This window comes from Lutra lutra, chromosome 4 (genome assembly GCF_902655055.1).
Source record: "Lutra lutra chromosome 4, mLutLut1.2, whole genome shotgun sequence".
Taxonomy (NCBI): domain Eukaryota; kingdom Metazoa; phylum Chordata; class Mammalia; order Carnivora; family Mustelidae; genus Lutra; species Lutra lutra.
Window position 1 is genome coordinate 165,494,059 of NC_062281.1, and position 23,456 is coordinate 165,517,514.

Here is a 23,456-nt window from a genome sequence, read left to right on the forward strand (position 1 = left end):
CTCAAACACAGCTTCTGCCTGCATTCCCTAACTCCTCTGTGGGATTAGTGTTCAGATTCCTTTCTCTGCTTGTTCCCTTGGCAACAGCAGTGTGTAAACACAGAGAGGTCAAGAGCATGCCAGTTAGGGGGTATGCACAGGGAAAGTGCAGGGTGGAGAGAGGAGGCTGGGAAGGCTAGGTGGGGCCTGTTATGGGAGCTGAAATGCCATTGGCTGCATCTCCCTGCAGTGGGGAACTATTGGACATTCTTGGCAGAGGGAGAAGCTGGGTGAGGTTGACGATTGAAGAGATTATTCTTTCCACAGTGACTGGTGGGGTGAGGTGGAGAAGGTTGGGAACCTAGAGGCAAGGTGATTCGTTACAGGAGGCACTTAGAGGAGTTTCATCAGTTTTTCCCAAATACCAGGCTGTAGAACAGAAATGTATATGTTAGATTTACGTGGAGAAATTTGTAAAAATGTGGATTCTGGGGTCCTTTCCCAAGAGATTCTTTTTTGGTGGATCTGAAATGGGGTTAGAATCTGTGCTTTCAGAAAATGTCCCAGGGCATTTTGGGAGCATGGGGTGGAGTCTTCAATAATGATGTCAGGAACACTGGATATCCGTATGGGGAAAAATTAAGCTTTATCCCTACTTCATTCCTTACACAAAAACAAATGTCAAATGGAGCCAAAGACTCAATGGAAAGAAAGAAGTAGGAGAGGGAAGGATGGAGGGAGAGAAGAATGGAGGAACAAAGAGGTTGAGGAGCAGAGGGAGGGAGGAAAAAAATTAATTCATAGAGGAACTAAAAGAAATTGGGTGACATTCTAGAAAATAATCTTGGACATGAAATCTAAAAGTCCAAAAAGGAAAGATCGATGATACATTTGACCACGTAAAAACAAAATTTTCTTGTTCAGAAAAATTAAAGACTCCTGGGTATATTAAGGAGGGCACGTATTACATGGAGCCCTGGGTGTTATATGTAAGCAATGAATCTTGGAACACTGCATCAAAAACTAATGAGGTGGTGTACGGTGACTAACATAATAAAAAATAATAATTAAAAAAAAGACTACGAATAAATAAAAATACTTGCAGTTCATATAAAAAGGATTAATATGCCCAACATCAAAAGAGTTTTTGTAAAACAATAAGAAAAACATAAATTATTAGGAACACAAAAAAAGGATATGAAAAATAACTCGCTGGATGAAATAATGGGTTAATAAGTTTGTGCAGAGTTCTAAGCCTCACTGGAGATTAAGAAACACTGATTCAAGACAAACAAAATATCACTGTGGTAGGCAGAATAATGATCCCCCAAGAAGTCACGCATCTTAATTCCTGGAACCTGTGAATATGTTGCCTTTCATGGCAAAATGAATTTTGCATATGTGATTAAGAATCTGCAGGTAGGAGATGATCCTGGATTATCCAGCTGGGTCCAGTGTCATTACAAGAGTCCTTACAAGTGGAAAGCAGGGCAGGGCAGTCAGGGTTCATGATTCAACGTGAGAAGGATATGGCTGGCCGTTACTGGCTGGTTTTGAAGATGGAAGGGACCACGTGCCAAGGAAGCAGGCAGCCTCCAGAAGTGAGAAAAGACAAGAAAATAGATTGTCCCCTTGAGTCTCCAGAAAGAAGAAGGTTGGGAACCTAGCCCTACCTTGATTTTAGCTCTCATGAGACCCATTTCGGGCTTCTGACCTCTAGAACTGTCCCATGAGAAGTTGTGTTGTTTGAAGCCACTGTCTGTGACAGTTTGTGGCAGTAGCAGGAGGAAACTAATACAGCCATTTTATCTCCTCTATTAGTAAATATTAAGAGATTGGTTATATTCTAGATAGGAAGGTGTTCGGAGAAACAGTCCTCAAATGCAACTGGCGGGTGCGTGAACTTGTGCTTTTTGGAGAGCGATTCGTCAGGGCCCATCAAAAGCTTCAAGGTACATTCCCTTTAGCCAAGTAGTTCCCCTTCTAGGAACTGATCCTGTGGTTATGCTCACATGAGTATGTTTTGTGGGTCTCCAGCCCCAGCAACCTCCCCTCTTCCCTGTTGGGCTGTCCTGACAGCTAGACCTACAAAGCTTCCAGAAGTAGAAGCCAGGTGGTCTGATATGTTAACCAACCGGCTCTTGAAGCTCAGGTTCTCCTTGCAGTTCTAAGCTGGTTTCTAAGCCAGAGCTCTCTGAGGGCTGTGGTCTGGGTGCCAGACAACATGGGCCCCAGGACCCTTCTGCCACCATCAGCAGACAATGTCCATCCTCCCTCTGTCCATCCCTGTTGGCCCGGCTCCCAGGCTCTGTCAGGGGAACCCTCTACCTCTGACCTCATGTCACTGGTGACTTTTACAGGTGCCCTTACCAATTCTCTGGAGAAGCAGCTTTTTCCTCTATTATATCAAGTTTATATTAACATTTTACACATACCCTCAGAAGCACAGACAGTAGGAAAAAAAAACTATTTTCTTGGTGTCACTTGGTCACGGTGATTAGAAATCATCCTTCTAAAGGAGCTAAAAAGTAAGAAAACGTTAATGCCGGTCTGAATTGCAATCCACTCTAAGGCTGAGAGGCCTTTGAGTTCTCATAGGTTTTCCCTGTGCCTGCACCCCCAGTTCTGACTGCCTCTTGTATTAAGAACCTCAGACCCATCATGTGGTATAGACAGCACAGCAGAGAGCCCTGTCCCAGGAGTCTGAGGACGAGTGTGGTCCTGGGCTGGTCATGGCTCACCATGGCTCAGGAGCCTTCCCTGCAGAACAAAGAAGCAGACCTTCTGGCTCACAGGCCTCGCTAACTCCACAGTATGGATGTGTCCTGGTTGCTCCTCCTTCAGGGGGTTGAGCCAGGAGGGCCCCGCTTGCAGGTGGAGGCCGGGGGCTGACCCTTGGCATATGGTGCTGGCCCAGCGAGTCATGTGATGACCCAACAGTTACCTGACTGTCTTCACCTCACCCACCCCACCCCTCCTACCTGGCCCCTAGAGAGCCCATGGCTGGGTGAAAGGACAGCCACAGGACTCAACAATGTAGGGTCCTCCTTGGCCAATAGAGCCCCACTCAGATCAGTCATACTCCAGGGTCCCATCCATCCATCAGAAGAAGCAGAGCTTACTACTAGCTAGTATTCTGAGGGTGCTTTGAGATCCTTGCTTCAAAGGGTCAGTAGAAATAGTAAGTATAGAAAAACGTTTACTATCCATACACAGTACCCGAGGGCCCACCAGGCATTCCAGACCACCCCAGAGAATAGTTCTGTCCCTGCACTGCCTCTGCTTTGTCCTACCTTAGCTTAGATAAGCTAGGCCTGGGGTAATGCCATCATCATGACCTCCTCAACCTAAGCTGTGCCCCCCATTTCTCCTGTCCAGTAGCTGCAACAAGTGTAGAATATAGGTTGAAAGGCCTCTTTAGCTTTAAGCTTCTAGACACCTTCAGAAGCTCTCCAGGGATACAGCCCTGGGATACAGCCCATGCCCCTTGGGGCCAAGCCAGTGCTTTCATAACACATGGAGCCATAGACGGATGCCCACTAACTCCTCTAGAAGTCATAGAGGACATTTATTCACTGAGGCAGGGGACAGGCCCTGGCCAGGTATCAGGAGGCACAGGGGGTTCTGATCCCACCACCATCGCTGTGCAAGTTTTAGGGAAAATCCCTCTAGCCTCAGCCTCCTCATCTGTCGAGTGAGGGGGTTAGACTAGACACCCAATCTCTACGATTCCATTAGGAGGTCCTGGTGTAATTTCAGTCCCCAGAGCAGAGATGAAAATTTGTACCAGACACCCAGAGACAGCACTTGGGCCTGCCTGGGGTCACAAGGTAACTACGGATTGTAAGGAGACCATTCATTCCAGCTTGCCTGGGACAGCGCTGATTTTGTCCTGTTGTTCCTCCATAATTACTAGTCATGCCTCTTTCACTCTCAAAAGTGCTCCACTTTGGATGACGCCATTTTATGTGACCATCCTACTGAGAGTAATATGAAAAATGAGATTCCTCAGCCTTCCGTACACTCAGCCTGCTTCATGAGGATGCCTTCTGTGCCCCAGTTAGAGGAGGCCTTTGAATTGCTCAAAGAAGAGCCTTTGCTGAGTTATGACCTTCTGTTGACAAAAGTCAGTCACTGCCTTTGCTGGAGGGCTCTCATTTGAAGATGTAGGGTGACCTCGTGCACCCATCACTGCCCCTGTCTAAAGTAGCACAGGAAAAAGTTCTTTGCAAGCAAAATTTAGCTTCATGCAAAGAACTCAGCTATGTCTCCCTTTCTGGCTGCCAGAGCCTGGTGATGGACCCCATCCCCCCTCTCCCCTTTGGCTGGCAGGAAAAGCTAGAGGAACCTGCCAGAATGACCCTCCCAGCTGTTGTTTGGCAAACTAGCCATGGCTGTGTTAGACTGTGGGTTTGCATGGGCTGAGGCAATGGGTTTTAGCTTTTCCATGAAACACAGGCTTGGGTTAGCAAGGGCAATAAGATCAGGAATGATGACCCTTGTAGATACCTTCAGAGCCCAGGACCAGAGAAGGAATAATACTAACCTGAGAATAATCCATTCTCAGATTATTGGGATTATATGGGAGAGCTCATCCCTGAATCACACCCCAGCACCTCCTCCACCAGCTGTAGGATCAGCCCACACTTGCCCAGTGGCATCCATATCCGTTATCATGTTGAACTCCATTGCAGCCCCGAGATGCAACTGAGGCAGGATTTGATGTTATCCCATTATATAGATTGGGCATTGGAGGCTTTGGGAGCTGAACCTGCCTCAGAGCAGAGCCTAGGCCTCCCATCCCTAACTTCCCTGCCATTCCCAGAACCTGCCCTCCCCCATCTCCCACTCCTACCGCCCCACATAGCCACAGTCCTCAGAACAGCCAATGGCATTCAGGTCACCCAATGCCTCTGTGAATGCAGGTGAGGGAGGTTTGGGCTGTGCTCAGGTGCACGGAGGCAGGGCTGTGACTTCTGGTCGAGTCTCTCCGGTTAAACTTCTAGGGATATCACCGTGTCTCACAGAGTCCATGCTGCACAGGTTGTGGACACATTGCAGTAACTCTCCTTTCTCTTGTGTGTATGTGTATTTCTGTGTGTGTGCTTTCATCACTAGAAGAGCGTGACTTCCCCTCTGTGGCTGCGGATCTCCAACACGGGACTCCAGGGGAGAAGGGGCTGGACCGAGCTGCCTGAGGCAGCCAGCGTGACTTCTCCAGCACCAGGACAAGGGATGAGTGGGACATGCCTGCAGATGGCTCTAGCCTCCAACCACTTGCATAGCACAGAGGGGACTTGTGGGTGGCCACTTGCCACTGCCAACTGAAACAGTATGATGGCAACATTGACATCCTTCATGACGTTTCCACAACAGACATTCAAGCGGAAAGTGCTGACGAATTTTCTGTCTTCAAAGTAGAGGGCCATGCCTCACCCATGTGAATAGTTTGGGCCCCAATGACCTGCTCTGAGTCCACTCACAGCCAGTGACACTTGCAAAAAAATTCCCAAAGCCCATCTTGGGTTTGGCTTCCGCAGCTCTTGACCAATGTGGCCAAAGCCAGACGCCTCCTTGGGACACTTGGATTATTCATAAATGCAGCCTACCCCAGCCCTCCCTGAATAGCATCTGAAGTCTCTGGGGAGGTCATGGATCCTGAACAAAGTGTCAAGGGCACCAAGAAGGCTGAGGGAAGTCCCCGGAAGCGGCTGACCAAAGGAGAGGCCGTGCAGGCCAGTGTTTCGTCCAGCGCCCCGTACCCAGGCAGCAGCACGGCTGTCCCCCAAGAGGGCCCCCTCCAGGAGCTCCTAGCCCCACAGCCCTTCTCGGGCCCCGCGTCCGTTCTTAGGGAAGGCTCTCAGGAGAAAACAGGCCAGCAGCAGAAGCCCCCCAAGAGGTCCGCCATTGAAACCTCCATCCCCATCTCACAGCTTCCGCAGCACCCTCTGACACCAGCATTCATGTCGCCTGGCAAACCGGAGCATCTCCTAGAGGGGTCCACGTGGCAGCTGGTCGACCCCATGAGACCTGGACCCTCAAGCTCTTTCATGACCCCTGGGCTTCATCCGTCAGGCCAGCTCCTCCCTTCCCACGCTTCCATCATCCCTCCTGAGGACCTGCCTGGCCTCCCCAAAGTCTTTGTGCCCCGTCCCTCCCAGGTGTCCTTGAAGCCCCCAGAAGAGGCACACAAGAAGGAGAGGAAACCCCAGAAGCCAGGCAAGTACATATGTCAGTACTGCAGCCGGCCCTGCGCCAAGCCCAGTGTGCTCCAGAAACATATCCGCTCGCACACCGGCGAGAGACCCTACCCCTGCGGCCCCTGCGGCTTCTCGTTCAAGACCAAGAGTAACCTGTACAAGCACAGGAAGTCCCATGCCCACCGCATCAAAGCTGGCCTGGCCTCAGGAGTGGGCGGCGAGATGTACCCCCCGGGGCTGGAGATGGAGAGGGTCCCCGGGGAGGAGTTCGAGGAGCCCACGGAGGGAGAAAGCACAGATTCGGAGGAGGAAACAGGCAGCGCATCCGCCCACCCTGCAGAGCTCTCCCCCAGGCCTAAGCACCCCCTTCTGTCCAGCGGTCTGTATAGCTCCGGGAGCCAGGGCTCCAGCCACGAGCGCTGTTCCCTGTCCCAGTCCAGCTCGGCCCCGTCGCTCGAGGACGCCGCTCCGTTCACGGAGCCCTCGTCAGAACACCCCCTGAGCCAGAAACCCGAAGACACCCACACCATAAAGCAGAAGCTGGCCCTCCGTTTGAGTGAGAGGAAGAAGGTGATGGATGAGCAGGCGTTTCTGAGCCCAGGCAGCAAAGGGAGTACAGAATCTGGGTATTTCTCCCGCTCTGAGAGCGCCGAGCAGCAGGTCAGCCCCCCAAACACCAACGCCAGGTCTTACGCAGAGATCATCTTAGGCAAGTGCGGGCGGATCGGGCAGCGGACCGCCATGCTGACGGCCACCTCCACCCAGCCCCTCCTGCCCCTGGCCACTGAAGACAAGCCCAGTCTGGTGCCGTTGTCTGTGCCCCGGACGCAGGTCATCGAGCACATCACCAAGCTCATCACCATCAACGAGGCCGTGGTGGACACCAGCGAGATCGACAGCGTGAAGCCAAGGAGGAGCTCGCTGTCCAGGCGCAGCAGCATGGAGTCACCCAAATCCAGCCTCTACCGGGAGCCCCTGTCATCCCACGGCGAGAAAGCCACCAAGACCGAACAATCACTGCTGAGCCTCCAGCACCCGCCCAGCACCACCCCCCCTGTGCCTCTGCTGAGAAGCCATTCAATGCCTTCTACCACCTGCACCCTCAGCACCCCCCATCACACCTTCCGAGGTAGCTACTCCTTCGACGACCACGTCGCCAACCCGGAAGCCCTGAGCCGCAGCAGTCACGTGTTTACCTCCCACCCCCGGATGCTCAAGCGCCAGCCGGCCATCGAACTACCTTTGGGAGGGGAGTACAGTTCGGAGGAGGCAGGGCCCAGTAGCAAAGACACGGCCTCCAAGCCCGCAGACGAGCCAGAAGCCAGGGAAAGCGAACTCACCAAAAAGACAAAGAAGGGTTTGAAAACGAAAGGAGTGATCTATGAATGTAACATATGTGGTGCTCGGTACAAGAAGAGGGACAACTACGAAGCCCATCGAAAGTACTACTGCTCAGAGCTTCAGATCTCGAAGCCCGTCTCTGCAGGTGGTGCTCACGCGTCCCCAGAGGCGGAAAAGAGCCAGGCCGAGCATGAGCCCTGGTCCCAGATGATGCATTACAAACTGGGGACCACCTTGGAACTCACCCCACTGAGGAAGAGGAGGAAAGAGAAGAGCCTTGGGGATGAGGAAGAGCCACCTGCCTTTGAGTCGACAAAAAGTCAGTTCAGCAGCTCCGGCCCGTCGGATGCGTCTCGGAACCTTCCCCTGGAGTCCACCAAGTCACCAGCAGAGCCGAGTAAGTCAGTGCCCTCCCTGGAGGGACCCACAGGCTTCCAGCCAAGGACTCCCAAGCCAGGGTCTGGTCTAGAGTCAGGGAAGGAGAGGAGAACAACATCCAAAGAGATCTCTGTCATCCAGCACACCAGCTCCTTCGAGAAGTCCGACTCTCTGGAGCAGCCCAGCGGCTTGGAAGGGGAAGACAAGCCCCCGGTCCCGTTCTCCTCCCCTCCCCCCGCCCCGCATGGACGCTCAGCCCACTCCCTGCAGCCCAGGCTGGTCCGCCAGCCCAACATTCAGGTCCCCGAGATCCTGGTAACTGAGGAGCCCGACCGGCCAGACACGGAGCCTGAGCCGCCCCCTAAGGAACCCGAGAAGACAGAGGAATTCCAGTGGCCCCAGCGCAGCCAGACACTTGCCCAGCTCCCAGCTGAGAAGCTGCCACCCAAGAAGAAGAGGCTGCGCCTGGCAGAGATGGCCCAGTCGTCGGGGGAGTCCAGCTTTGAGTCATCCGCACCCCTGTCTCGCAGTCCCAGCCAGGAGAGCAGTGTCTCCCTGAGCGGGTCCAGCCACTCCGCCTCCTTCGAGAGGGATGACCACGGAAAAGCCGAGGCCCCTGGGCTCTCATCCGAACCACGCCCCAAACCCTTGGGCACCCACATGCTGACTGTCCCCAGCCACCACCCGCACGCCCGAGAGATGCGGAGGTCAGCCTCAGAGCAGAGCCCCAACATCTCCCATTCTGCCCATATGACTGAGACACGCAGCAAATCATTCGACTATGGCAGCTTGTCCTTGACAGGCCCCTCTGTGCTGGCCCCAGCAGCCCCTGTGGCCCCCGTGGTCCCGCCAGCCCCACCAGAGAGAAGGAAATGCTTTTTGGTGAGACAGGCCTCTCTGAGCAGGCCTCCAGACACCGAGCTAGAGGCCACCCCCAAGGGGAGACAGGAGAGCGAGGAACCAAAGCCCTCATGCAGTAAACCTTCCACCAAAATCTCATTGCTCCAGAGTTCCTCAGTGGCCACCTCGCACAGCGGGCACCCGGGAGGCAAGAGCCAGGTGCAGGACAGACCCCCACTAGGGTCCACTCCACCCTACACAGAAGCCCTGCAGGTGTTTCACCACCCCATTGCCCAGCTGCCCCTGCATGAGAAGCCGTACCTGCCCCCGCCCGTCTCCCTTTTCTCCTTCCAGCACCTCTTACAGCATGAGCCGGGACAGTCTTCAGAGTTCTTCTCCACCCAGGCCATGTCCAGCCTCCTCTCCGCACCATACTCTATGCCCCCTCTTCCTCCCTCCTTATTTCAAGCCCCGCCACTTCCTCTCCAGCCTACCGTGCTGCACCCTGGCCAGCTCCCCCTCCCCCAGCTCCTGCCTCACCCAGCCAGCATCCCCTTCCGGCAGCCCCCTTCGTTTCTCCCCGTGCCCTACCCAGCCTCATCAGCACTGTCTTCTGGATTCTTCCTGCCTCTGCAATCCCAGTTCTCACTTCCACTCCCTGGGGATGTGGAAAGCCATCTGCCCCAGATCAAAACCAGCCCTGCCCCACTGGCAACAGGAAGCACGGGCCTTTCCCCCAGCACAGAGTACGGCAGTGATGTCCAGCTGCCCCCCAGGGATCCCCCAGCCAGCTGCTCAGCACCCACCTCAGCCCCTCTGCCTACCCTGCCGGCCTGTCCCGATGCCACGGTGTCCCTGGTTGTGCCGGTCCGCATTCAGACCAACATGCCGTCCTATGGGAGTGTCATGTACACCACCCTCTCCCAGCTCCTGGTCACCCAGTCCCAAGGCAGCTCAGCAACTGCAACTCTTCCCAAGTGTGAGGAGCCCCCATGCAAAGGGACGACAGTGTGTGGGACAGACGTGTACGAGGTCAGGCCTGGCTCGGCTGGGGGAAGTGAAGAGCAGAGCAGAGGCTTCCCTACTCCATACTTGAGAGTGCCTGTGACATTACCAGAAAGAAAAGGCACTTCCCTGTCATCAGAGACTGTTGTGAGCTTGGAGGGGAGTTCTTCCACAGTCGGGGGGAGCAAACGCGTCCTTTCACCGGCTGGCAGCCTGGAACTTACCATGGAAACCCAGCAGCAAAAAAGGGTGAAGGAAGAGGAGGTTTCCAAGGCGGATGAAACACTCGAGCTGGTAAAACCATGCAGCGTGGTGCTCACCAGCACAGAGGACAGCAAAAGGCCAGAGAAATCCCACCTGGGCAGCCAGGGCCAGGGCAGGAGGGAGCTAGAAACAGCATCCAGCCTATCCTCAGATCCTTCTGACCCAAAGGAAATGACTCCCCTTCCGCACTCCTCATTGCCCCATGCAACAGCCCCAGGCTCAGAGGCATTGAAGGAATACACCCAGCCATCCAGTAAGCCTCACCGAAGAGGGCTGCCCCCACTGAGTGTGAAGAAAGAAGATTCCAAGGAACAACCTGACCTCCCTCCACTGGCACCTTCCAGCTCGCTGCCTCTGTCAGAAACGTCCCCCAGGCCAGCCAAGTCGCAAGAAGGTACGGACTCAAAGAAGGTACTGCAGTCCCCCAGCCTCCACACGACCACTAATGTCAGTTGGTGCTATTTAAACTACATTAAGCCAAATCACATCCAGCATGCAGATAGGAGGTCCTCTGTTTACGCTGGTTGGTGCATAAGTTTGTACAACCCCAACCTTCCGGGGGTTTCCACTAAAGCTGCTTTGTCCCTCCTGAGGTCTAAGCAGAAGGTGAGCAAAGAAACATACACCATGGCCACAGCTCCGCATCCTGAGACAGGAAGGCTTGTGCCATCCAGCTCCCGCAAGCCGCGCATGACAGAGGTAAGTCAGCTTTAGATGTCCTGCTGAGCTTTTAAAGGCACGTTCCCCTCAAGTTCTATTTGCGTAACTAGAGCCGGGTGAGTGGGTGGGTTTGCCCCCTGTCAGCTGTGACTGGGCATCTTATAAGGAAACATATTTATTGGGTTTCTTTGTCAGTGTGTCTCTCCCATCACCAGACTAGATACATTCCAATGAAATGAGCTTTAAAGTCGTCCTGTTTTCCCACTAGCCACTATTGTCAAATCAAAGACAGTCAGAGCCAGGGTGGAGAATGTTCTCCAAGAGACCAAGTTGGAAAACTTGGCTGGTGGGAAAGCCTACTACATTTTCAAAACTTTATGCCACTCCACGTGTTCCTCTGTGGTCCTGTTAGCCTTCTCCTGATTTTCTTATTCTCCACACCTGCTATTTCCATTCTCTGGTAGCACTCAGAATCTTCCCACTCCCCAAGTTTCTAGAATGTGACACCAGCAGCTCCTGAAATACCACTGCTTTCTCTCCCGTGAGCAGGATAGCCAACAGAGCTTGGCTGCAGTGTTCCTCATTGCCACTAGGGGGCAAGATCACTCACAGCCTGACCCATCTATGCTGTGTGGCAGCACCCAGCCCTGACCAAGGTCGCAGGTTCTCCTCCAGTGCCTCTGACCCGAGCCTGCTTCAGGAGCCATACAGTGAACGGACCCCTGCCAGTCCAGGGAGTTTGACATTTGATAATTCCCTCTTTGCCTCAGATACACGACACCCGCATACCCCGGTAGGGCCAGCCTGAGCACCCAGGCCATGTGAAACTACGCCAACTTGCTGTGTGTATGGAATAAGAGTTGGTCTTTTTGATTGAGTCACCTTGGTGTGCCAGGCGCTGTGCCAAACCCAGTCAGTGCTGTCTCTACCTGGGAGGCAGCCAGACCACCTCCCAGCTCAGCTATGGATGAGGGACCCAAGGGTCAGAGGGCGAGAGAGGTCAAGGTTACATGGCAGGTCTTTGGCACACTCAGAATTTGAACTTAGACCTCTCTGACTCCAGAGAAACAATTTTTTTTTCTTTCTATTAATGGAGGAAACAAAACCATAAAAGTGACTGCAGATTTTAAAATGTTCATCAAAATGTCTTCAGATCAGACACTTTGATCAAATCAGGCCTAAATCCACTAAACTAAATTTGTATCACAGACACACGAACAAAACTGTGTTCGGGAGCTCCTCCTGTATTCATCTCCTCCTCTTTGATCACCCAGTGAATTTTGTGCACCAAATTCGTCCTTAGCTCAGCTGGATAGTCTTCACAGGATTGTTTCCCAGATCTAGTCTCTGAATATCCTTGTCAGTTTACAGACATCCCTAGATGAGATCTCCATGTTTGCCATAAACATTGTGACTGATTTCTCTCCAGCATGTCTTCCTGGCCACGCCATCCCTCCAAGATGCTGTTGTAATTGTATTCATACTTACAACTTCTCATGCCCCTGCTGTGGGCCACGTCATGTAGAACTTTGCTTTCATCCTCACAACCACCTTGAAAGTTAGGGTACTGTATCGCCATTTTATAGATGAAATGGCCAGTTCAGAGAAGTTAGGTAACCTGAAGAGGGCTACACAGTAAATGTCAGCACCGCGATTCAAAACCAGACCTCATTCCAAAGCCCTTTCCAACGATCTGGACTTCCTCTGTTTGAATGACTATATAATAAAAGTCCGTGTAAGAGAAAGGAAGAGTTAACTTAATTGAGTTTGGCCATCTTTGGTTTAAAAGGCAGCTTTCATCAAATGAGCTGAAACCTGCAAACTTTTTCTTGAAATAAAACGCTAGATTCACTGGCGTGTTTCCTACCAGAAGTGCACCCGTATGGTGTATTCATATAGCTGCATGGCCCACCGCTTCATGCCTTCCTACAATTACACACCTCTCTCTCTCTCTGGCCTCTGTTTGCATAGCTCCAGTGATGGGGAGCTCATCACCTCTTGGTACAACCCAACCAGTCTTTGGACAGTACTTTAAGAGAGTTCTTTCCTGAGCTGTTGTTTGTCTTATAGTTTCCACTCTCTGTTAGTAGCCCTTTGGGCTATTTAGCATTGTAAAGATCTTCTAAACTATCCTCATGTAGGTCTAGGCCACACTATCAAATTTCAGTTGGGTTAGGTATTTTTTCCCCCATATCTAAGCCCTGGAGAAACCCCAGCTTAGACAAAAGTCACTGCAGCCATGTCCCATTTCCCAGTTTCTCCTGCTTTTTTTTTTCCCCTTTGGGGGTCACTTTGACAACCACATATTGCAAACAGATTGAAAACAAGGACTCAGTGCCACATTTCCTGCAACCTCACATACTAGCTGTGTGACCTTGGGCCAGTTACCTCTTCTGTCTGTGCCTTGGTTTCCTCATCTATAAACTAGAGATGCAAAAAATACTCAGCTCTAGGGCTGTGGAGGTAAGTGAGTTAAAATATACAAAGTGTGTTCAGAACAGTGCTTGGCATACCAGCACTCAACAATCATTTTTACGATGTAAAGACAATCATATTATTGTCTTTAAAAGCCAATGCAGACTCCTGGTCCCCCTCTCAGTTCCAACAGTGTTTCCTGATAGAATGGCACATTGCCACCAAACCAGTCTCCTCCAGCTCTGCCCAGACATCACAGCTGGTTGCGAGAGAGAAGTCCTCTGTCAGCCTGTGGAAATCCCCCTTGGTCATTCCACGGATGGCGTAGATGGCAGGCCAAGATAGGAGTGAAAAGAGCGTGTTCTGGAACTCCATGGGCACAGCACAGTAATCTGCTACCTTCTGCCAGAGCAGCAGTCCGTAGCCTTCCTCAGTTTCCACTCTCATCTCCAGTGCTGACGAGATGGTTTGGGGGGGGTCACTGAGTCATAGACATTGGCCCTGGGATAGATCTTCAAGATGATCTAAATCCCCTCAGAGGTGAACTAAGCCCAGAAAGAGGAGGGCTTAGAGCCACCCAAGCGTGGCTCAGTGTGCAATGGAGTCTGTGTGGGGTTAACACCCAGGTCCCCTGACTCCCAACCAGCTCCCTTTCTGCTCAGCCCAAGCACCCCATATAAGGGCAAACAGCACGGCTGGCCTGGGAGCCTGTGGTTTAGACTGTCCTGGCATCAAGAGACATGGGTGCTTCTCCCACGGGCTGTAACCATGACCTTAACTGACAGTGGCGTGAAGTAGGAAGAGAGTCTCACTCTGGGCACGGCTGGCCCCAGCCCCCAGCCCAGCACCGCTGCTCCCTATGCAGGAGTGTGCCCACCGCTGCTGCCCTCAGAGGATCTAGAGGACCTGTTTCCCTCCTGAGCCAGCTCCCACCACTGAGGCCCATAGCTCTGTGAAGAGAATGGGTTCCCTTAGACTACCGGCCAGAGCCTGCACACACCCTCCAGGTGCATGCCCATCAGTGTGCACGCAGAGTCTTGGTCAGGGCCCTCAGAAGACCTACACTCTGCTCCCCGCCATGCCCTTAACTTGCAGGGTGACCTTCATTTTCTGATTTGTAAAGGAGAATTGGAGCAATTAATCTCGGCATGGAGGCTTCATTTATTTGCTCCTCCTCCCTCTCACTCTTCTCTGAGGCAGGCCTTGTTTCGGGTGCAGGTGTGACCAAGGACACCAAGATAAGGGCCTGTCCCCAGAAGGTTCTAGACTAGTGTGAAAAGAAAAAGCAAACACGGCTCTCGTGGGAAGGCCTGGTCTTTCCAGGACAAAGTCCTGATGAGAGTCCCAGTTTGGACACCCAACTAATCAGGTGGCCTTGGGAGAAGGGACTTCAGCTCTCTGGGGAGCCAGCTCCTTCTTTCTGCCAACTGGAGCTTCCAGCATGTCTTCGCAGGGTGGAGGGAAGAGCGAGTGCGGCGCACGCAGGGAAGTGTAGGCGCGCAGGGCCCCCGAAGGCCCCGTTCCACAACTCCCGCTCCACACAGTGCTTGTGTCATTGACTTTGTGATTTTGTCATTCCTGTGGTGGGCCAGGTTCACCTCCCTTCGCTGGTTTCCCCGGAAGGCCAGAAAGATCTAGCTAGAGTGCAAAAGGAAGAAGAGAAGCGAGGGAAGCCGGAGGAGGACGCTCCCGCCTCCAAACGAGGGGAGCCAGCGAGGATCAAAATCTTCGAAGGAGGGTAAGAAACGTGTCTGGTTGGCAGTGTTTGGTTCTGCTTCCTGCGGAGGCAGAGGCGGTACCGTCCATGGTGAGAGGCGGTGAGTGTCTCCCTGGGCCGCGCGGCGCGCATGGGCGCTTTCCAGCAGCCACCACCTTCGCGGGACTCGCTGGCCGTCTCTGTTCCCCAGCGCCAGGTTCTCTGGCGGGGGATGGGAGCCGGCTGTATGCCGAGGACTGGAGCAGTCTGGGTCTTCCTCCAGCCCCTTCTTTCCTCAGATGTCCACTGCGTTTCTAGTCGCTGCACTGGGGCTGACAGCGCGCCGCTTAGATCCTGTGTCCCGACTGTCATCTACCTCGCGCATGGTCCCCCAGATCACTCTGTCCTGTGCAAACAGCCACCTCGGCATGTCCACTGTCCCGCAGGGGACTTGGGCTCTGCCCACACGCTGTTCGCCAGGCTGATCACAAAGGCACTGCTCACTCCAACTGTCTACACCGGTCTCCATTCTGACTGGTCGGGGCCCGGGACTCATTGGTTGGTAAATATTTGGAATATCGTCGCTGGTTTTTTTACCCTTGGTGCTTATCTTTGAAAACCCAACGATCTAAGCATCTCACAACTCACACTGTGGGGCCCTCTGGGATTCGGAAGGGTGCCTCGTTGTGGACTTGCTTTGTGGAAGTTTTGTGCAAGCTGTGTTCTGTGTGACCACGTGTTTGCTCCCGGGGATGTGGTGTCTGTCTCAGGGTCCTGTGTCTGTGTCCCCAGTGTGATCAATGCAGCCCTCGTCCCACCCAGTCCCAAGGGACGATAGCACTACCTGCCAAGGCGGAGAGTCGTCATGAGCGTGAGCACCTGCAAACGGGGGGTGTCACTGGGGACCTGCCAATCTCCAGCACCTGCGGTGCCTAACTCACCAAATCAAAGTGGGAGGTGCCGGATTCCTCTGTTGGTTGGGGAGAGCAGAGATGGCCAAGCTCCCCAAGGCCACCGGAGGGCATCTTCTGGTGGCAATGAGGAAACAGGGGCTGTCGGGAGAGGGGGTGTTTGGAAACAAAATTGGAGGAGGTGGGTTGTCGTAACTGGGGGTCAATGGAGGGGGTCAAGGATGGCAAAAAAAAAAAAAAAATGCAGTGGTAGAGGTTTCTCTCTAGGGAGAGAAACATCCTGTCCAAAGTTCCAGTAGCGGCTTCATGAGAAATAGTAGCCCAAAGGTGTGTTTTTTTTTTTGTTTGTTTGTTTGTCTTGGTCTTATTAAAGCACTGGGACAGGACCTGTGGGCAGAAAGAGCGGCTGCCCCGGGTTTGTGAGGTGTGGCTGATTACATACTTGGAAGTTGGGGGAGATAAAGAAGGAGGTTTCAAAAGGATTTTTATATATTTTTTAATTTAATTTAATTTTTTCAGTGTTCCAAGATTCATTGTTTATGTACCACACCCAGTGCTCCATGCAATACACACCTTCCTTAATAACCAACACCAGGCTCACCCAACCCCCCACTCCCCCTCCCCTCCAAAACCCTCAGTTTGTTTCTCAGAGTCCACAGTCTCTCATGGTTCGTCTCAAATCTCAAAGGTTTTTCAAAATACTAAGCCTCTTTCCAACTGAGGGCAGAACGGCTTTGTCCCTGCTATTTGAATAGAGCGCCCTCTTGTGTCTCTGTGTCTCATATCACTGGGTACCAAAGAGGCCCCCTAAGACTTCGTTCATCCTAGGACTGATGCGTCTGGTCACAATCACTTGCCTTCTCGCCTCTGGCTTCAAGAACCGCCTGTGAGACGCTGAGGGGCTGCTGAGGGATAGCTGGTGTGCACCAAGAGGTTTGCTCTTCCCTGAGAAGCAGCAGCCTCCAGACTGGAGATGGGGGTCCCCAAGGTGGCTCCCTGCTGCCCTCGTTTCCCTGGGAAGCCCGAGCTCAGGAAAGACAGCTGGCAGGAACCTCTCCCCCTTCCAGTCACTTCACCTGGAGTCTCCGCCTTCAGCTGAAACATGAGAGGTTACCCCTGAGTCTTCTTCTCTTCCTACAGCCTGGGCCTTGGGACCCCCCTCCCCCAACTGTCCCATCCAGGTTGCGACTTAGTCCCACTTGCTCTGTTCCAGGATCTCCCTCCTTTCCAGGCTCACCCTCCCTACCTCTCCCGCTTAGCTCTCTCCTGCTCAGACTAGCAGTGAGTCTCCAGCTCTGTTTCCTCATCCGTAAGAGGGGAAAGGACGTGCTTTATGTTTTGAGCAGGAGGTCCTATGTTCCCCCACGTAAGGGTTGTGGATCAGGATGCTGACAAATGGGCATCAGAGCATGTTGTCACTGCTGGAGCTACCTCATGTGTCCCCCTCCCTCCGGGATGACCTGGCTCGGTTCTGCGGACTGTGAGACATGGCTTCCTCATGCTCAGCTTGCCATGTCCAGCTGGGGCAGTTTGGGGTCACATGGTGTCACCCGTCAGATTCTTTTCTCCTGCCACCCAGCTGTCCCATCGAGGCCCCCGCTGTGCCTCCCACCCCCAGCTTCTGGCGATCCCTCTCCATTCATGGTTCTCTGAGGGCTGCTCTCTGCCCCCCAGGAATGTTTGGAAATTTGAGGGGCATGTTCTAGATTGCTGTGTAACAGGGGACACCTCCAGCATTTCATGGTTGGGCCAAGGATGTGACAATCCATTCAACCAGCCACGAAACCCCTTGTCCCCTTCAAACTGCTGAGGGTGTCCCCCCACCCAGAAACTGACTGTATCCTTCAAGCACCCCCATCTGAAGCCACCACAGTTTTGTCTTTGACTGGTTTCTCCCTTTTTTCTTTCTTTTTCTACTTCGTTCCTTTCCTTTTTTTTTTTTTTTTTAACACAGCAAGCGTTGCTATCCTTCAAGGACCTGTTTGATAAGGGTCTGTGGTGGGCTTCTGTCCTTAGGGGTCACTCAGAGACCTAGGGTGATGGAGACTGAGAAAGGAAGGTGAGAAATAGTCAGCTGTGCACTGGCCCTTAGAGCTTGCACCCAGAAGCTTCTATTCCCGTGAATGGCAAGTGCAAGCCCCCTGCAGCCTCACCTGCTTCGGGGAGAATGAGGGAGAGCACTCCTGTGCACGTGGGGGACCCCAGAGATATTCAGTCAACAGTGCTAATGACTTCAGTGGGTCTCACATCTGTCTGCACCTTGTTTTTCCTCAACAGCGTTGTTGAAATGTATCCTTATTGATTGACGTAGATTGAATTCGTAGCCAAAAGTCGAGAAGCCAGACACAAAGAGGAGATGTCGCGAGTCCTATGCTCATGAGTCTTTTTATCACTAGTCAAACTACCCGCTGGTCTCCTTACCCTTCGACTTGACCTCCAACCCAGCAATCGATCAATTCATCAGTCCATCCAGGAGGACCCATTTATTCAGTGCCTTCTGGGTGCCTGTGCCCGAAGATACCAAGAGCCAAGGGGGTAAACCATGGTTCTGTGCTCCAGGTGCTGGGAGACTGGTTCGGGTGGCAACAAGGGCTGGGTGCTGATGTGTGGACTGCTAATGTCGAGATGCTCCCAGCAGGCGGGGACCTCTGGGGCTGGACAGCCAGAAGGGGCTTCCTGGACAGGGTGGAGCTAGGCCTGGGAAGGTGGAGGAGACGGGGATGGGTAGAGAGGGAAGGTAGCTGGGTGAGCAGTCTGGATGTAATGGTGACTCGTGTACCTGGTCAGTCAGACTGATTTCTTTTGACCTTGAGTGTTCTCCCTTGTCAGCATCATCTCTCTCTCCTTCTAACCTTGTCACTGTGTGAGCAACACTAAATCTGGGTCTCCAGATAGAGCCTCACTCCTGAACTGTATACCCTTGCTTCTGATGCCTCCTGGGCCCCTCAACTTCAGCATGTGCTAACCAAACCACCAAGAGAATCTTCTGCATCCAGATCTCAGATGATGTACCCACACCTCGACACTCAAAACCTTAGTATCATCTTGGGCACCTTTTTCCCTGACCACCCCCCACTTCTTATCCCCAAATTCTGGTGTCCACATGAAGTGGTTCATAACTCAGCTGTGGTCTCTGGCCCCCCTCTCTCCAGACTCCCCTGTTGGTGCCATTGAGTGTCTGATCAGAGTTCTGCCTATGTCACACTTGGGCCCCAGGGCCTTCTATGGCTGCCTTATCTACAGAATGGACCCCCCAGTCTGACCTGCCCCTGTTGTAGATCCCCCTCTGGGCCTGCTGAGTTCTGCCCACTACCAAGTCCTATCCAGCCTCCAGAGTACTCAACCCTCTCTTTTAGCTAAGCTCTCAGGTCCCACCATGGAGAAAACTCCATGGTTCTTTGTGTTACTTCTAGAATAACCATGGCACTGAGATTCATTCCAGGACCCCTCTTGACTTGGGTCCTAGGGCCTTGCTTTGTACACACTATGCATCGGTTCCTATTTGTTGCCTTGATTTCCTGGCACACAGCCCTCTCCCTTCGCTCTGCATCACTTCCACACCCGAACAAAGCTTGCATTTTCCAGACGGCCTCTGGGAGTGCCCATCAGGAATGTGTTGGCTCTCTCACCCAGCACCTATGCATTTGCCTGGGTTGTTTTAGAAGGCCTCCTTTGTTAGGGAATGTTGTTTTCACTCATACAAAGTTATATTGTTCATTGAGGGTAATGCTTATATTGTCTTAACTCAAGTTCACTCGTTGCAAGGAAAACTGGGAGCTTAGCCCCAAGGACTGGTGTGAAAGAAGGAGAAACTGGGATCAATAACACTACCCGGCTGCTGGAGGTGGTCATCCAAGCTTTGAGGGATGGGGAGCTTGGTGCTTCGGTCCGAAGGGAACTATGAATCAAACATAAGAGCCAGAAAGGCCAGGCCCAGCAAGGGTGGGGATGTTCAGAAAGGTGACCACGGCCAGGGAGTAAGGGGTTGAGGAGAGACTGGTGTTTAGAGGAGCAGCCCGGCCTCAACTTGGAACTGGAATCTAGGGCAGGGAACGGAAGCCCTGCTGTGGGTGGGCCAGGGAGGGTGGGTAAGGTGACTCAGGGACACGGGATTGCCCCGGGGCTGCCCCTGAGCCCTTCAGGCCGTTAGCAGGACTTCATCCCAGACCCTGCTGACCGCATCACCCAGCAGCCCAGCGGAAAGAAGAGCACCGGGGTCCCCTGTCAGAGGGTACTGGGCCCCATCTCTTCCCACCGTCCCTGATATTCCCCAATATGTCACTGCAGCCTTTGCCTCTCTCCTGGCCCATTCAGTTCAGTGTGTCCAAATGTGAAGTTTCCCACCTTAAAACACACCTTTGATTGAATGGCCTGTATCACCAGATTTTTCTGATGCCCAGAAGGAGTTAACTATACTTGCTCCCCTCCGTGTCTTTCCTCCCGTTCTTTCTCAGCCCATTCCGGGTGCGCCTTTGGGCTCATCGCCCCTCAGACCTACTCTCATGAAGGTCAACAGCACCCTCTTACCCTGTAGAATTCTGTGGTTCGTTCTCACTTCTGTTCTTCCCCGACCTGCCGGCAACATTTGGCACCACTGATCCCTCCTTCTTCTCCCTTCCTTGAAACCCTTCGTCCATTGGTTTCCATGGTGCCATCTTTCTTGATGCTCTTCCTTTGCCAATGGCACTTTCTCCTCATCTTTGGTGATTTCCCATCATCTTCTGATTTCTAAGTATTAGGGTTCCTCGGGCTCAGTCTCCGGTATCCTCCTTTCCACTGTCTAAAATCCCAAGGTGACTCGCTATGCTGTCTGCAGGCTGATGACTCCCAGACGCGTACGTCCAGTCGGACTTCTCCCCAGGGTTTTGTGTCGGGTCTCCAGCCATCTGTGTAACAGCCACTGGGGTGTTCGGTGGACACATCCTCAGAGCAGCACACACAAATGCTAAGAACCACGGTGACTCATCAGGTTCTTGGGACAGTCGGTAAAGAATTTATTTTAAAAGTTAACTTAATTCAATATTGCTCCATTGGAGGGAGATAGATTTTTAAGAGACGTGATGTTCTAGCTCATGCCTTTTCATTTCTTCTAGCTGAATTTATTTTATCCAAGCCTAAGAGCTCATGCGGTATTATGGTGCACCTATATTTCCATATTTTTAAAGTGTATGTGTGTGTGTGTTTATACAATAGTCGCTTGAAGAGAATAGTTTTCTTTTTTTTTTTTTAATTTAAAGGTTATCCTCTTTCTCAGTAATTTTTCAGAAACTCATTTCTTCTTGGACTTTGAGGCTTACTAGTATATCATTATTTTTCATCCCAAATTTCCAAATTTCTGCTTTGCCTAGCCCCTCCTCCCTGGGAACTCCTGATGAAGGACAATGTTGGATTTTGTCTTTAGTAATATTTGTTTTCTCTGTAATACGTTTCGAGGAGCCATTGATAAAGTTTTGAATCACGTGGTGTTAAGTTGGAGTTCTGGGGATAGATGTAAGCAATAAACTCATCAGGTCTACCGCTCTGAAAATCCACACCAGAACAACAAAAAAAAAAGCCCCTGCTCAGGAGCTGGTAACGTACAGGGTGTGCCGTGTCACACGGGCAGAGAAACTGGGTGCCTCACCGCGCACTCGCTCAATGTCCTTTTGAATGTCTTGTAAGTGGCCAGAGGGGAAAGGAGTATCTTTTGCAAGAGAAAAACAAAGCGCTTATTCACACTCTGCATGGGCAAATTTATTTTTCCAGGTGTTCAGGCCCCAGACTGTTCTGTCTCATGTCCATCAGCAGATCTTGTCAGCTCAACCCTTGAAACCATACCCAGAAACTGCCTATTTGTTTCTCACCTCCTGGGGCAAACCGTTGCCATCTCTTACAGTGTCCTCCTATAATCACCTGCATCCCCCCCACCTTTCCCAACATAGTGTATTCTCAACCTGGCCACCACGGGGATCGTGTTTCACATCAATAGACCTTGTCACTGCTGTCCTGCACCCTCCACAACCCTCAAGAGACCTTTGTGTGCAGACTTCAGCTCCTCCCTAGCCACTGGCTGCCCCTCTACCTGTGCCCCCTGTGCTCTGGCCAGTGGCCTCTGTTCTTTGTCAGATAAGCTTCTGCCTCAGGGCCTTTGCACTTGCTATGCCCTATGCTTGAAGCACTTTCTCCAGGAGTCCCATGTGTCTCTCACTTCTTTTAGTTATCCTTCAGTAAAGCATTCTCAGACTACCTACTTTCCTGTGCCCTTTTCTGACATTTCTTATTCCCCTTCCCTGTTTTATTTTTTTTTCCCATGTATCTACTAGTTTGCTTCTATTTCCTCCACCAGAATGTAAGCTCTGCATGAAGGCAGGAATTGTCTTTTGGTCATTGTGGTATCCCTGATGCTGAGCAAAGTGTCTGGCACATAGGCAGTGCTAAAGAGTGTTTATTAAATGACCATCCCTCCAGCATGGTCAGGAGACTGTAGGTGAGGGGCAGGTCTCTGGACTCAGCAGCTCTTAGAACCTGTGAGTAGGATCGAGGCTCTGGGTCTCACAAAGGAACAAGGACAAGAGCCAGGACTGAACCAGGCTGGGCACTTGGAGTCAGGCTTGATCTGGGGAGGGTAAAGTCAGATGTCAGTCTCAGTGATGGGGCTGGCATCTGGGATTGTCAGCCAAGGTCATTTGCATGCTGACCTGTCCTGCAAGTGTTCGTGGTCAAAATGAAACATGTGAGGCTGAAAAGCTGCCAGCTCCCAGACTGAACCAACCCCTTATCCTAGGGGCCAGAGAGAAGTGGTCCCAGGCGCCCTGCTCTGGATGTAGAGCCTGAAAGAGACCAGGCTGCCAGGGCCCTGTCTTCTTCCTGAGAGGACCCCAGTACCCTGATCTCTCCTTAAATCTCAGACCTCTCCCTGGAAGTGTGGATATCCAGCTCTGAGTATGGTCCCAGTGGGCTAGGGAGTGAATTGTTAAGCCCCATCACACGTGCCCACACTGAATTTTGTTCTCTTTCTCCTCCTCCCCAAATCCTGTTGCTCCAACTCTCCTAAGGAAGATGACCTGGACTTCAGGAGGGGATGGGGTGGGGCATGGAAGGGCAGGATGCAGTGGAGTCCACATGCAGTATCCGGTGGCTGAGACAGGAATGTAACTATCGGACTCCCGGTGAATCGAGTATGGAGGGTGAGAAAGGGAAGCTTGGAATCAAGAATGACTGCCCCACTTCAGGCTCAGGTGACAGTGGGTGGGTGGTGGTATCATTTACTGAGCTGCACAGGGAGGGGAGAAGAGAGCGAGAAGGAGGTTTGGGGAAGGGGAAATCCCAACTTGGTGTACATGTTGATTTTGAGATGCTGGGTCATGACAGGTCACAGGTGAGCCTGGCATTCAGAGGTGAGGTCCGAGCTGGAAACACACACTGGGATATGTGTTTGTCAATGCTACTTAGGGGATGGGTCTGGAAAGGGTCACCTGGGGAGACAGAATGAGAGAAAAGAAAAGGATATCAGGACCCAGCCTGGGATCCACCAGCAGTTAGAGGCTGGTAGAGACAAAGCTGCAAAGAGTTTGAGAAGGAAAAGCCAGAGGAGTAGGAAGACACCCAAAAGAGTGAGAAGTCCTAGAAGCCAAGGGCAGAGGGTGTTCAGGGAGAGAATGGTCATCTGTGCTGAGTGCTGCCCAGAGGCCCAGGAAGGTGGGGACAGGCAGTGTCCATGAGATGTGGCCATGAGGGGGTCACTGGTGGCCTGGATGGGAGCTGTTTGGGTCAAGGCAAAATCCCAAT

At 52.3% G+C, this 23,456-nt stretch overlaps 1 protein-coding gene across 8 annotated transcripts in view; it reads left to right on the forward strand.

The window, feature by feature from the left end:
* Nucleotides 1-23,456, forward strand: part of HIVEP3 (HIVEP zinc finger 3) — a 461,322-nt gene that overhangs the window by 395,228 nt on the left and 42,638 nt on the right. For 4 of the 8 annotated variants that reach the window (XM_047724531.1, XM_047724524.1, XM_047724527.1 and 1 more), the window contains 2 exons: nt 5,098-10,706; nt 14,675-14,820. In XM_047724531.1, coding sequence (XP_047580487.1) covers nt 5,631-10,706; nt 14,675-14,820 — 5,222 coding nt within the window. In that variant the 5' untranslated portion in view covers nt 5,098-5,630. Of the gene's footprint in view, nt 1-3,026; nt 3,161-5,097; nt 10,707-14,674; nt 14,821-23,456 lie in introns of those variants that run through there. The other 4 variants (XM_047724525.1, XM_047724530.1, XM_047724529.1 and 1 more) reach the window with 4 other exon arrangements.